Source organism: Halichoeres trimaculatus, unplaced genomic scaffold, assembly GCF_033239565.1.
Source record: "Halichoeres trimaculatus isolate MK-OKI-2021-1 unplaced genomic scaffold, fHalTri1.1 fHalTri1_scaffold_10, whole genome shotgun sequence".
Lineage (NCBI taxonomy): Eukaryota > Metazoa > Chordata > Actinopteri > Labriformes > Labridae > Halichoeres > Halichoeres trimaculatus.
This window is the reverse complement of record NW_027437187.1, coordinates 5,049,918-5,064,680: the sequence shown is the minus strand read 5'-3', so window position 1 is coordinate 5,064,680 and position 14,763 is coordinate 5,049,918. Positions and strand designations below refer to the sequence as shown.

General features: G+C 40.7%; 1 protein-coding gene across 3 annotated transcripts in view; it reads left to right on the top strand.

Moving 5' to 3' along the window:
• LOC141796398 (UPF0606 protein KIAA1549-like) overlaps positions 1-14,763 on the top strand; it is a 76,070-nt gene that overhangs the window by 55,594 nt on the left and 5,713 nt on the right. For 2 of the 3 annotated variants that reach the window (XM_074677485.1, XM_074677483.1), the window contains exons 14-21: positions 381-395; positions 861-1,069; positions 2,349-2,578; positions 2,716-2,860; positions 5,058-5,384; positions 9,947-9,999; positions 10,859-11,007; positions 13,350-13,501. In XM_074677485.1, the coding sequence (XP_074533586.1) occupies positions 381-395; positions 861-1,069; positions 2,349-2,578; positions 2,716-2,860; positions 5,058-5,384; positions 9,947-9,999; positions 10,859-11,007; positions 13,350-13,501 (1,280 nt within the window). The remainder of the gene's footprint in view (positions 1-380; positions 396-860; positions 1,070-2,348; positions 2,579-2,715; positions 2,861-5,057; positions 5,385-9,946; positions 10,000-10,858; positions 11,008-13,349; positions 13,502-14,763) is intronic. The other variant, XM_074677484.1, reaches the window with a different exon arrangement.

Sequence of the window (14,763 nt, the reverse complement as noted above, 5' to 3'; positions counted from 1 at the left end):
TGATTGCAAAACAGCCGTCTTCCTGACTGAACTGTGCTCCGTTTGGTAAATAAAAAAGGGAAAACGTTGAAAGAAGGATGTAGGAGACAGACTGAAGTTTTCAGTCTGCTCTTTCCCTTCTGGCTCACTCTGTCCGTGTTTGTGTGTTTTCTGCCCCATTTCTCTGATTAATGAATTTCACAAGACCGGAGGAGAAGCTTTTATCAGCTGTGGATGACTCATTTGCCTCTCCTTCTCTCTTTTTTTTCCTTCGTGAAGTTTCAGCAGTCTTTATTTTCTCTGCAAACATTCAGTACCTTCTTCTGTCTCAGCTGTTTTTATTTGATCTCTCTCTCGTCAATAAATCTCTTTGTTCTCTCTGTTGTTGTTGTGGTTTCCAGGCAAGAATAGAATTGGTAAGAGTTTGTCTTCTCTCTGTCTGTGTCTGTGTCTGTGAGACCCCAGGTCTGACCCCCAGCAGCTGTGCTTTCTGTCTGTGTGCTCTCTGTCTGTGTGCTCTCTGTCCGTGTGTCTGTTTGTTCCTGCTAGCTTAGCGCTCAGTCTGTTCTCACCATCCATCACTGTCTGCTGAGCTGTCAGTCACTGCATTGAGACAGTCAAACAAAGGCCAGGCTGAGCCGCTGTTTGACGCTGATTCTTCAGAAGCAGACTCAGCATTCAATTCATAGAGACAGAATATTAACTCCACGCTTTATAAGTCATGTTGCAGATGAATCGATAACATTTGGTAGAGATCTTTAAATAATATATATTATTAAATAATAGTCACCTTTGCTCCATCCTCTAGTTCACAACAGAGTTAGCTTTAAGCATATCTGAGCAGTTTGTCTGAGTGTTGACTTGTTTTGTTCTCTCCTCAGGCCCTCCTCCTCCTATGAATGGTACAAACGAGCATCTGTCTTCAGCGTCCATCTTTGAGCATGTTGACCGGATGTCTCGGGCCTCCGAGGCCAGCAGGAGACTCCCCAACAAAGTCCAGCTTATCGCCATGCAGCCCATGCCTGTCCCTCCACTCCACAGCCCCCCGGTCAACGGCAAGCTGTCAGACACCAACCAGATCAACAAAGAGGTGTGCTCCTCTCATCTGCTTAAAAATGTTTTGTATTCACAGATGAAATTATTTAGTGGTAGATCCAGAACATTTTTTTTATGAAAGCTTAGAGTTTGAAGGTCATTGGTTCTGAAACTTTTCTCCAAAGCTCCACAGCTGTTGAAGAAGTGAAAGGCTAAAAATTAAGTTCCAGCTAGTGAAACTAACCCTGTTTCAGTTGTATTCAAAAGAACTGACAATTAGTTGTATTCCCTAGAAAGTAACACGGACCTACTATTATAAAAGCTTTGAGTACAATGTCCCTCGATTTTAAAACCAAGGTCAGTTGTTGTTGGACGGGTTTTAAAGAGTATTTTGTTTGGAGTCTTTGGGGTTTGAGTCCTCTCTCTCTGGAATGACAGATGCTTTTTATTAATCTCTAAACTATTAATTCCCGTCTCTAGTGCCCTGATACATTTGATGCTGTTGCAGTTTTTGGCCAGAAAGCTTACAGAATACAAAACTTATCAGAAAATGACAGGTTCACTACATCTATACACTGTAAAGTCTGTGTCATTTGCCCAAATTATGAACCCAAAATTAGCACAATGCTCAAATATCAATGTCCAAAATATTTAGACTTGTTTAAAAAAGGGGCCCCACATCGAAACAAAATAAGTCTTTGTCTTTTTCTGTGAGTTTTAAATAACCTCCTCAGGACTCTGTATGGTGAGCTCTGCTGTGACCGTGCGCTCTGTCCTCACCTGTCCTCTTCCTGAGTTTCTCCTCCTCACCTGTCCTCTTCCCGAGTTTCTCCACCTCACCTGTCCTCTTCCTGAGTTTCTCCTACTCACCTGTCCTCTTCCTGAGTTTCTCCTACTCACCTGTCCTCTTCCCGAGTTTCTCCACCTCACCTGTTCTCTTCCCGAGTTCCTCCTCATGAGATCATTTGAGATCATTGTTGCTGTATGAGTACAACCAAAAGAACGCCCCCTGGCGGCCATAAAAACTCTAAATTAGCAGCACCGTTGTTTAACACACAGGGTTCAAAGCGAGAAAAAAGTAGCAGCTCATAGTCTGGAAACTACAGTATTTGTTTGAAATGTTTTCACCTGATTTTGAGTCAGCACTAAAATCTGGGTATTCCAGCTTGGAAAGGTTGTAACCATCTTAGTTAATCTGCACTGAGACTCTACTGAACATCATCGCTGTTGCTTGACAATCAGTGTTTTTTCTAGTGTTGTGCAGAATCAAATACCTGTTTAACTCATTCTAAGAGTTCAGTTTTGTGTGTGACAAGGTCCTGCTTTTTTTCCAGATCCAGGTAGCCCTGAGGCACAAATCAGAGATAGAACACCATCGCAACAAGATTCGTCTACGCGCCAAGAGGAAAGGCCACTACGACTTCCCAGCCATGGAAGATGTGAACAGTGGCCTGGGTGACACAAAAGACCAAGACCGCATCTATCAGAAGGCCCAGAATCAGATCGATAAGATACTGGACCCAGACACTCAGATGCCTGCCATCTTCATGCAATCCAAGAAAAGGTTAGCGCGCTGATTCTGGACATTTCACCTGTTTCAGGATCATTGTGCCAGGCTGTTTGAGGGGCTGAATCTAGCCTGGCTCCAGGTGAAAATACACGTTGACAGACCAGGTAACCTTTTTGAACTTCTCTCCTCAGTGTTCGAGGGAGGCGTTCTCCTAAGCAGAGGATGAAGGAGCAGTTAAATGGAGGCATGATGGAGGCAGACAAGGACCAGCTCATCACAGAGGAAAGTGACGCTGCTTACAGGAAGTGTCCTGGAGTCAACAATGTGGCCTACGTGGTGAGGAGTAAATTTTCTACTCCGTCTGTTACAAAGCTGTGCTTGATTCTGATTGGCTCATTTTGTGTTGAAACAATCTTTTCTTTCAACCTTTTCCTGAGTCTAGCAAACTTATTGAGAAAATTAATATGTGGTCAGGTGGCAGTTAGGGGGCAACTAAGACACTGGCAACAGGCTCAGATGGCTCTGATGTTGTTGTTCTGCAGACACAACAGTGTTTCAGCTACATCACTGCCATCCCACCCTTTTCTAGACGTTGGATCTGAAGGTGGGGAAATGTGTTCCATGTGTTGTTATTGGCGGCAGTTGTGTCTTCCTCTCTAGGGGTGGGCAGTGTACTGGTTTTATTACCATCACTTTTATCATATGTTGCCACCAAATTAATTTTGCAATACCGTAATTACCGTGGTAAAGCATTGTTACACATTAATAAGTCCATGTGAGAGATTTATTTCTTCTAAAGCAGTGAGAGGTCACTTTTTTGCCACAGTCTTTTCAAAAGCGCTGAGTGAGGCCTGTAGGAACAGCAGCCCGATGAGCAAAGTGACCGAACCAGACGGAGAAGTGTCTGTGGTCAAACCTCAAAACCTGAAACGTGATACAACCAATTTTTAACAACAGTAACAGCATCAAACATCATCATTTGGAAGCAAACCGAATAGCCAAGTTGTAGTGGACTAGAAGCCACTACATTTTTCACACGCTTTGAACTGTGGCTTAAACAACATTGCAGCTGAATAATGGATTTTTACAGTCTAACGTGCTTCATAGCCTCATCACATCAAAACCAATAAAGTTCTCAAATATTGTTGTTTTTAATAAAATATATGCGGTAACACTTTACTTGACGCACCTCTGTATAACGCATTATAAGTGCATTTATAAAGCATTATAATGCCTTTATAGCTCTGTATAACTACAGTTATAAACACTCATAAATGGTCATAATGCTTTATAACAATAATCATAACACACTATACAGCATTTTATCCTCGCTTATAAGGTCAGGTATTATAACACATTATAAGTGTTAGCAACTCACTGACAATGCCCACATACATAATGAATTATACTTATATTCATGATATGCTTATAAACATCTATATCTATCAATATAAACACCCATAAATAATATACCAGTGAGTATAATGCATAACAGCAGTGATTTTAAGACATTCTAAAGAGTTTTATTGATGCTTAGTTTGATAATAAAAAAGAAGTTTAGCAAAGTTTTGTGTTGTTCTTGCATAGATTAAAAGATGTGTATTTTTCTTCAAGAAAACCACTTCTACCGGCTTTTGACCAGCTTGTATTGTTACATTAGCCTATACCTGAACAGTTTCATCACTTTACTTGAAGCACCCAATGAGCATTTAGAGTAACTTATAATCACATTATTATGCATTATACCAGTGATTATAATGCATCATAGCAGTGATTATAAGACATTCGAAAGAGTTTTAATTCACAACAACTATGATAATCATAATACCCTTTGATCCTTGCAACAAAAATCAGTTAGCAAGGGACCATCTGTCATAAAAGTTTATAGTACTTGATCTTATAAGCCATTATAAAATGCTGTATAATGTGTTAAGCACATTCTTATAAATACTTATTGAGATTTATGAGTGTTTATATTGATACATATAGACGTTTATAATCATATCATGAGTAAAAGTATAATTCATTATGTATGTGGGCATTGTCAGTGAGTTGCTAACAGTTATAATGTATTATAATACCTGACCTTGTAAGCGGTGATAAAATGCTGTATAGTGTGTTATGATTATTGTTATAAAGCATTATGATCATTTATGAGTGTTTGTAACTGTAGTTATACAGAGCTATAATGGAATTTATAATGCTTTATAAATGCACTTATAATGCCTCAAACAGAGGTGCATCAAGTAAAGTGTTACCATATGCCAACAAAATATGAGTTTTGCTGAGCTTTGACAGACCGAGTGTCAAAAATGGCCAGCCTGCTTTGATTGGTGGATAGTATGTCCGACAAAGTGGCTGCAGTCATGTCAGCAGGTGTTTCTGCCGATGGAAAAACAGCACCACTCCATGAGGGATTCCCCTCAGCTATTCCAACCCACTCCCCAGGATCTGACCCTATCCTTTACTTCTAAGCTGGTTACTCTCTAATCTCTACGGCTCTAACTGTCCGTTATGTGTTCTGTTACCACAGTCTGATCCCGACCAAGCCCCAGGATCCCCCCACAGGAGCCCCTCCCCCATCGATGATGTCTTCCTCGGCCCCGCTTCCTCTCCTCCAGGCCACGCCCCTCCCCCACCGCCCTACATGCCCCCACAGCCCTCCATCGAGGAGGCCCGGCAGCAGATGCACTCTCTGCTGGACGATGCCTTTGCCCTGGTGTCCCCCACCTCTCAGGGCAGCACAGCAGGGATCACTCTCCCAGGGGTCAGCAACAACAACCCCCCAAGCTCCAGTCCTCCTGGACGGGGTCCTAGACCGTGGGGTCCCTCGTACCAAGCACATGGTCCCTTTGGTGGAGTAAGTGACCACATGGCTCTTATGTTTCATTTAAGGTTTATACTGTTAGAGTGTTAGCCATACTGTCAACATCTAAGGCTGGGTACATGAGCTTTCCTCCTGGACTTTGTCCCTGCTGACATGAAGAGCTGATTTCACTTCAGACAGAATCAAAAACCTCTCAGTCTAAAATTTCGACCTGTGAGTACCAAAGCACTGTCTTTAGCTGCTGTTTCACTATCTCTTCCCTTTCTAAAGTTTTTTTTGTTAGAGCTTACTATCAGCATGGAGCCTATAGCTTCAAGTTTAATCGTGTCCACTTAGCGGCCTAATCAGTTAAGTATTCCTCCATCTGTCACCCCCAATGGAGCTACAACCTTTCAGCCCCCGTCAGCGATCTGCAGTCCTAAGACCGCACAGAGATGTACCCTTGACCCGCATTAGATTCTGTCAGTGAAGACTGCCTTCAAAGATTAGACTTTTTAAAAAAGAGCCCACGGTACTCTTTTCACACATACAACACACTGTTTGTGGCTAAAACTGCCAGAGGATGAAAGAGAAGGTAGTTTATAATTTTTTAATCATACTGAAAGATGAAGGAACCTCTTTATGGTCTTTCACATGAAATTTTGGCATCATTTTTGTCTTTTAATATCTTCAAATGAGGAATGTCTCTGGTCTTATCAGGAGAATGTGGCTCATACTGCATCTAATTAGAAAATTTGACAAAATTCTAAAATTAGACATCAACACTTGCTCAGATTTGAATTTTTGAGGTGTTAACATTCTAGGTTAAAAAAAGTAGCTCAAATATGACAAAGAAGTATGTCAGCATTAGAGGACGGTGTAAAGATTTTCTGCACTGCAGAAAACTGAAATCTTATCAAGTGTTTTTGTCTTATTTATGTATTTACATAAAAATTGTCATGTTATACTTGATATGAGCCACATTCGCCTGACCAGTCCAGCAAAATGTCTTGTTTTAAGTCATTAAAGACAAAAATGAGGTCTGAATTGCTTGTAACTAGTGGATAAATCTGCCAATGGAACAAAATAATTTGCTAGAAAATTAGCACAAAATTAGAATGAAGTCTTAATATGAGGAAATTGTTTCTGACTCCATTGGCTTTTTTTTACTTGTTACAATCAACCAAGACCTCATTTTTGTCATAAAACAACTTGAAACAAGACATTGTTCTGGACTGGTCAGGTGGATGTGGCTCGTACTGAGTCCAAAAAGGCGCTTTCTACTGAAAATAAGACAAAAAGTTTGATAAAATTTCAGTTTTTCCAAGTATGTACATGAAAGCACCTGGATCAGACCTGTAGTAAGCAGTTTTCTGTCTTCATCATGACCCCTGAAAACCTCCAGGTACAACCATCCATCTCTGAGAAGTACAAGTTTAATGTTTAATCGTTATGTAATGTGTCGTTTAATGTATCACCATCTTTTCTGTAGCTTAATTTTTCCTGTCGTTCCTTATTTCTCCATTGAAAACGTGGGAGTTATACTCAAATGCATTTTACAGCTATCAGCATCAATCTCTTCTGAATCTGTAGTATGCTAACAGTGTTATTTACCCCAGGTGACAAATAAAGAAGGAGAGCACTGGAGCCATAAAAAGCTATTTACTGGCTCTGCTTTTGCAGGTCTGCTGCTTTAATGTGCTGTGGAAGGTCAGAGGTAGAAATGAGGGATACTCAGAAACACCTACTCAGGAAAAAAAGGCTGTTTAATACCATAGAAGGAATGAGCCATACTGTCAGGACATGCTGTCCACAGAGAAGGTTCAGGTCTCAGAGAGTGACAGCTTCCTCTGCAGATGCTCAACACGATGCTAGATCTCTTTTCTTTTTCATTAAATTTACTTCATTAGAATAAATATGAAAGCTTTGGCAGAGTTTTTGAAAATATAAACTGTAAAAACTGGTGAATCTTGAAATTCAGACAGACTTCGTTATAGCAAAACTACAACCTAATAGTGTTTACATCTAGAGCGTTTATGTTTACGACAAGTTAAGAAAAATGTCTTATTGTAAGATGTTAAATGACAACAAAGATGCCTGAACTGCTAGTGAAGAGAAAAAAATCTGACACTGGAGTAGGAAAAGAGTAAAAAAAGTGAGAAAATTTACCCTAATTAGTGCACCCGTAGCGTCATGATTTAAATTTATTATTTAAGGTTATTTGTTAATTTTTTATGTGAGAACATTTATGGTGTGCTCAATTTCGTTTGAAGTGAGAAATACAAAACAACACAATACAATAGTTTTGATATTTATTTATTGATTTATTTTGTCCACTGTCTCATTGTAATTATTCTCTTTGTACCAACATAAATAGTCTCACATGCCAGCTGTGGAGCCCTTGATCTAGGTTGACTACCCCTGTTTTAAAGTATTAAAAAATATATATATATTAAAAAACAACAAGGATGCCTGAAATGCTTGTGAAAAGAAAAAAATCTGCCTCTAAGGCAATTTACCCTATTTAGTGTCAAAAAATAAAAAGGAAGTTTTTATTCAAGCACTTTAGGCACAATTTTGTCTTTTGATATCTTTTTTTTTACTTTTTGTTTTTCTTGTCTTTTAATATCTTCAAATAAGATGTTTTTCTTGTCAGATGAATGTGGCTCATTTAAGTCTAGTAAGATAACTTTTACAAAAATTGAGGCATAAACACTTGGGTTTTAGCTTTTAAAGTGTTAAACTATTTTCTCTAAGGGCGTATTCAGACCTGGACTGTTTGGTCCACTTTAAAGGGACCAGGGTTCGTTTCCCACACTGGTGCGGACTTTCCATGCAGGTGTGAATAGACACAAACGAACCCTGGTGTGGAACAAACAACCGGACCGAGACCCACTTTTTGAGGTGGTTTCAGTCTGCTTCCAAAGAACTCTGGTGCGGTTCGTGGTTCTCCGGTGCAGGTCTGAATACAAACCAAGGTCCATCTGAACTAACTACAGGATACATGCGCCTTTTTGGCCTATAAAGCCACCGTAACCTAACCGTCTTTGGTTCATACCTGATCCTCTGTCTTCTGTTTAGCCACGCTGTTGCTGGCATGTTGTGGGTCAGGACATGCAGAGCATAGCGTCTCCTTGCTGTGCGCATTCGTTTTCACTGTTCTAAAATTGTAAACGGTGTTGTTAAGCTGCTTTGAAGGAGCTGCTCTTGAAACTGAAAATGATTTTGCAGCTCTAATAAGGGCACAAACACACATGTTTACCTCCATTTCTGGGTCTGTATTCTGTGTGCCACCTTTGTCAGTGCCGTCCAATGAGAGCACTGATCGTCACACACGTGGATGTGTCTACAGAATAAAGTCCACTTGCAAAAAGTACAATCTAAATACGAACCGCACCAAACGAAAAAATAAAGTCCGCTTTTGGTCCGGACCAAACAAGTGGACTAAAGGACTTTTCTGGTCTGAATACAGCATAAAAGTCCAGAAACAAAACGAGCAGATCTTGACAAACTGCAAAAGTCTCCAAACACTCTGGAGCAAACTTGTGCACATTTTTTCAGTGCTCAATTACTGTTCATAGTGTTTCCTCAATGTTACAGTTGTTTTTGAATTAATTCTCTATATAGATACAAAATTTGAACATGTAGAGTTTTTCTTCAGTTCATGTTAACATTTCAAACTGCGGTATCTCCAAACAAAAACTGAGTTCTTGAGTGGGAGTAGGATTTTTTTATGCACTTTTTAAAGAAGAGACTTTTTCACTGCAACAGCTACCTGGCTTTGCACACATAAAAAGATTTCTTGTCAAGTAATGTTTTTATTTATGGAACCAAACATTTACATTTTTCTTACTCCTTTGGCAGAGTTTTTTTTTTAACCTTTACAAGCAATTCAGGCTTCATTTTTGTCTTCTAGTATCTTGAAATAACACTTTTCTTAACTTGTGAGGTAATAATATGATTTATTTTAAGTCTAATACTACCTTTTTATCTAAAAATGAGACATAAACTCTCAAACCAAACTTTCTTTTAACAGAAATACCCAGCTCTCTATGCATCTTTGCACATCTTCATCATGAGAGAAAATGGATGTTTTACAGAAATGTTGTCGATCTCTTTCTCTGACCCCTTTGTCTGCAGCTGCTCCAGGCGTCACAGGAACTTTGTAGAAAAGATGGGTCTTGTTGTTGATAAGTTTACTCCCGTAGCTTCTCTGGTGATGTCTGTATAAATAAATGATAAATCCTCTGAGGAGCTTTAAGATTAGAGCATAACAGAAAGAGAGTGGGTATTTTAACTTTCAACAATGTGCAGAAGAAATGCCGTGCATCCTCTAAAACAGACATAATGTTCCCTTCATGCACATTAACACTAAAAAATAAACGTTTATTATAGCTGTAACAGTGACAGTGGTTAAAGAGAAAGCACTAGAAGTTATAGTGTTCAGATGTATCTTGTGTTTATCCACACTGTCAGGTATGATCAGACATTCAGCGTGGTATAAAGATGTTACTGCTCGTTACGTTTTATTTTTCCTTTATGGACTGCCCGTTGTTGTCATTTCTGTTGTCACTCTCTCTCTCTTAACGCTGTGTTTTCTTCCCTGTTTCCTCCAGAGGTTCCCTGAGCTGGGCCTGCCCCTCTCCTCAGTCCAAGGCCTGACACCCAGGTTGGTGGATCAGTCCATGAAAATTGAACATCTGTGTTTAAATAAATAAATCATGTGCTCACGTGACGTTCACTCCTTCCTACACCAAAATGATTCCTAATTGATCAGCTGAGGCTGAGCTCCAGCACTTTACCGGTGGGAATGTTTTCCCTCGAATGCATCCAGTGAGTGGAGCTCGTGAATAATGAAACCAGAGTCATCTTTATTTTATTGGTTTAATGGATCAGGTCCAGGAAGAGGTCCCTTAACTGTCTCCAAAGGACCAAGGCACCCATACACACTCACATATTCATGTTGACGCTCAGAGATACACACTCGGCAGATTTTTCAGGAGGTTAATTTGTTTTCTAGAAAGCAGCGCAGCAGAAAGAGACAGGCCTGATTTATCTGTGGTCAAACAACTCCATTTTTAAAGACACAGATACCAGAGAGCCTCTCCTGGTTTATCTTGATTTCAATGTTTTGATTTTTTTTAATTGTATTTTATCTTTTAAAAAGTGTTTGTTCTTGGACAAATGTAATAATTTGTAATAATTTTAATTATTTCCAAAACCAAACAGTTGATTTGTCCTTGGAGTAAAAACTGCAGATGTTGGCATCAAGGTCTCAATACTTCTCATGAAAACTGAGATCTTGGACCTGAAGAAGTGGATCCTGGTTGCAGCAGTAGCAGGTTCCCACTACTCTAGTTTCCTGTTTCCTGTTTCCGATAAAGGAGAAAAAACTCCAGTAATAGATCTAAAAAGTTCAAATTGAGTCCAGGACAGAAGTTACTGGTTTTGAAGGTCTAGTTGAAACACATTTGTCACTGTTTCCCTGAATCATTGCTGAGGAGACAAACCCTCTGTTTGTGTTTCAGGCAGGGCCTTGGCTCCAGTTACCTGCCACCAGGGGAACCACCTGGTCAGTGTGATCAGATCCAGCCGGACAGCCTGTTCTCCAGCAGGGGACTCTACGCTGACGAGCTCCCCTCGTCTGCCAGACCGAGGCCTGTCGGCGGGACCACAGGTACAACATGCAGAAAATATGCTGAAGCAGACACAAACAAGCAGACACTAATCTTCCCACCTTAACCTTTGTCTTCAGCTCTGATGTGCAGGATTTTACACTTTTGTTTCAGTAAAGCCTGCTGCTGAATTTCAACACAACAGATAATTCAGTGTGTTAAAAATTTACTCATTACATTAGAAACACTTCATATATGAAGAGCTTCACAATTTGCTAGAAATTGGACTTTTGCCAAAGCATCACATTCCCATCCAGCATTTCCTGAACTCACTGCTTTCATTCTGTTACTTTGTCACTATTTCCATCGTGGTGTGCAAAGTTTGTAACAATCCAGACAAAGGCTGCTTGCTGCAATGTTCATTATGTAACATGAATTAACATTAATGTAGCAGGAAGACCCGCAGCAGAGTTATGCATATATTCTCAAAGCCTGTTGCTTTAATACATCAGCAGCTATGGAAGGCCTCTCGTTTAGAGATGGGTACAGAATTAGGTTCTTTTAGCTACCGACCAAATTCTGTCTGTAGTAATGACCACCAATTCACGTAAAATCAAACGGTACCTTTTTTTGGTACCTAATTGCATCCTTATGACTGAGAGTAGAAGAGTAGGTGATTTACCATGCTGGACATGAACACAACATCACAAGTTTACGCATTAAGAAATAAATATGTTCAATTAAAAATCTTTGAGATTTTATATGTAACAAATTAATATTTGATATTTATTGCAACATAATTAAACACAAAAGTACCAAAAATTGGTACCATTGAGTACCAATACTTATTGCCAGGTACTGGGCATCAGTACCATATCGTTTCAAATGTGAAAGATTCCCATCCCTATTCTCATCTTATCAAATTACTCTTAGTTTGACAGTAAAATAATTGAACAATAATCATTCATATCAAAAATGAATGTATATCTGTTAGTTAGTCTGACCTGATGGTTGGCAGAATTATTCACTGTGTGTTGTAGTTTATTCCTGATCAGAACTGACTGTAGACCACAGTAGGGATGGGCATCATTCGAAACAATATGGTATCAATGCCCAGTACATGGCGATCAGTACCGGTACTCAGCGGCACCAATTTTCAATGTTTTTTTGTGTTCAAATGTTTGGGGTTTTTTTTCATAATAAAATCTCTTTTTTTTTAATCAACATATTTATTTCTTAATGCATGAACTTGTGATGTTGTGTTTATGTCCAGTATGGATAATCACCTACTCTTCCAGTCTCTCACACGTTGTGTGCCCACCGAAAGCGTTGAGAGCGAATGTATACGCGCGTAAAGTGAAATCGCGCCGCGCTAGACTCTTGAGTTTTGACGCTGGTACAAATATGCAAAAAAACGCTCACCGCTTGCCGCAGCTTCGTTGCACGAAAAAGGCCATCATCATTGCATCGTCAAACATGGCTCCTAACACCACCATCGCTGCTCTGAACCTGCTGTCGAGAAGTCAGCTGCGGGCTAGGCGCCGACGTCGGTACTGGATGTATGCTACCCTATGGAGACGGTGTGAGCTCAGTGAGTTCCGCCGTCTCTTGCAGGAGCTGCGTCTGGACGATGGCCGGTTCCAGCAGTGCTTCAGGCTGACTGTTGCCCGGTTTGAAGACCTGCTATCCAGGGTTGGTGCCAGGATCTTCCACCTGGATACCAACAACAGGCGCTCCATTCCAGCTGCGGAGCGCCTGTCCATCGGTGACGATCTCCACACTGATAGGCTGTCCCGGCGCGTCAAGACGCTCGCTTGCTCGAAAAGTTCAATTATTTCAACTGGAGTGTTGAGCGGTGAGCAGCAAGCATTTTTTGCAGGAAACACTGGCCGCTCACTGCTTGAACGCTTGACGCCGCTCTATGCTTGCCCCGACGCAGCATCAATTTGCGGTTTTAAATTGACTTTGTATGTAATATCAACGCGCGAAAAATTTGCGACGCTTTCGGTGGGTACACACTGACAGTCATAAGGATGCATTTAAGTACCTAAACATGGTACCTTTCCATTTCACTTGAATCGGTACTGCTACTTTTGACAGAATTCGGTCGGTACCTATTAAAGTAGCTAATTCGGTACCCATCCCTAGACCACAGTGCTGTTTCTTTGCATGGATCCACACCTCCAACCTGTAAACCTGTCAAACTGAGTCTGTCCATCTCTTAGATCATTAAAGAAGTGACTTACACTAATAAGAATGGACTCTGGTATTTACCAAACTGAGAGCAGCTCAGCAGACTGAGGCGGTTGCATCAATGCCAATGAAAGGAGCTGCTGCTGAGGGCTGAGTGTCCAGCTCTGTGGCTCTGATTTGTTTACGCGTGCGTGTGTGTGTGTGTTTGTAGGGGCCCAGCTCCATCATCTTGCACAGGTGGGATTGTCAAGTCGGTTGAATGGTTACCCAGCAGGGGGGAGAGCTCCTCTGGGCCAGAACGGAGGAATCGGCTGGAACCACTACCACGACGAGAATTTCTCCAGGACAGAGCCTGAAAAGGAGGTAGAGAGATAATCACACATTTCATTTCTCTAGCTCTAAACCACTGCCCTTAACTAACGACCAAGTCATGAGGGCCTGTGCTCCTCCTAGTCAATCCTTAAACTCTATATGGTGAATACACCGTTTTGTAGTGCTGTCCAAATTCTGAGTGAGCATGGTCCTCCCCATATAGTTCACTCAGTGTATCCCACAATGCATTTTGAAAAGTAGTGTATGAGTGATGCATTGTGGGATTGCAGTTCAAACAGAAGAAATCAGTGATGACATGATTACTGATAACATGAAGCAGCATTAAATACTGTAATTTTCCATTATCTAACATATATTAGGATCTACAAAAGAGACCCTGAGACCTAATCCAGCATATCCAGACTGACTTTACAGTTGCAGTACAAAATCATTTAAAGGGGACATATCATGCTGATCCCTGATTTATTACTTACATATAATATAATAAATTTGAAAACAAGACCTTTCACCCCCTGAATTTTCAAAAAATGAGATATTATATTTTTTCTGATATCCTAGAACGAGATTTGATGCCTCTGAAAATAGGTTTCGACCGTTGTGACAACACGAGGATCCTTTCTTTTTATTGGAGTAATCTGATACAGCAGCTCCTCCTCTGTGATGTCAGTTAGTCACACAACCGCCACAGAGGGATACACCCACCAAGAGCTTAGTATAAATACAGCTCCCTACCAGCTCTGGCTAACTTGACTGGGTGCTGGATGCAGGGACTCTGCTCTGCTGAGCAGCTCGGCTTTACATGGTGAATTAGCAGTTAAAACACTGTAGTTTTAGCAGACGTCGTAATACTTGTGAGACTGTGATATTTGCATGCTTGTTCTGACATGCACTGTGAACCTGGACCACAATAATGCTGCGGTAATAACATAGGGACAAACTGACGGTAGTGGCGATCTTTGGACTACACTTTCAGCATGATGGATAAAACAGACAGAGAAAAGTGAAGGAGCAGGATGGAGCCCTGTTATAGAAATAGTTTCTTGGTGAAGTCTGCCTATATTTCCACGTATAAACTATACATGTTACAGTACCGGTTTGACTCACCACACTGAAGCGTCCTGAGATGATCTGTGTGGAGGTGGATTTTCTTCCTCCTGAGCTGCAGAACCGTCCGGGTCTGACTCGGGGTCCAATACAAAAGGACGTAACCTATACTCTGCCATTTTATTAGTGCTATCAATGCCTTATGGTGAAGTTTTGGCAAACAGCAAACTCGCTCGGTCTGCCCCAAC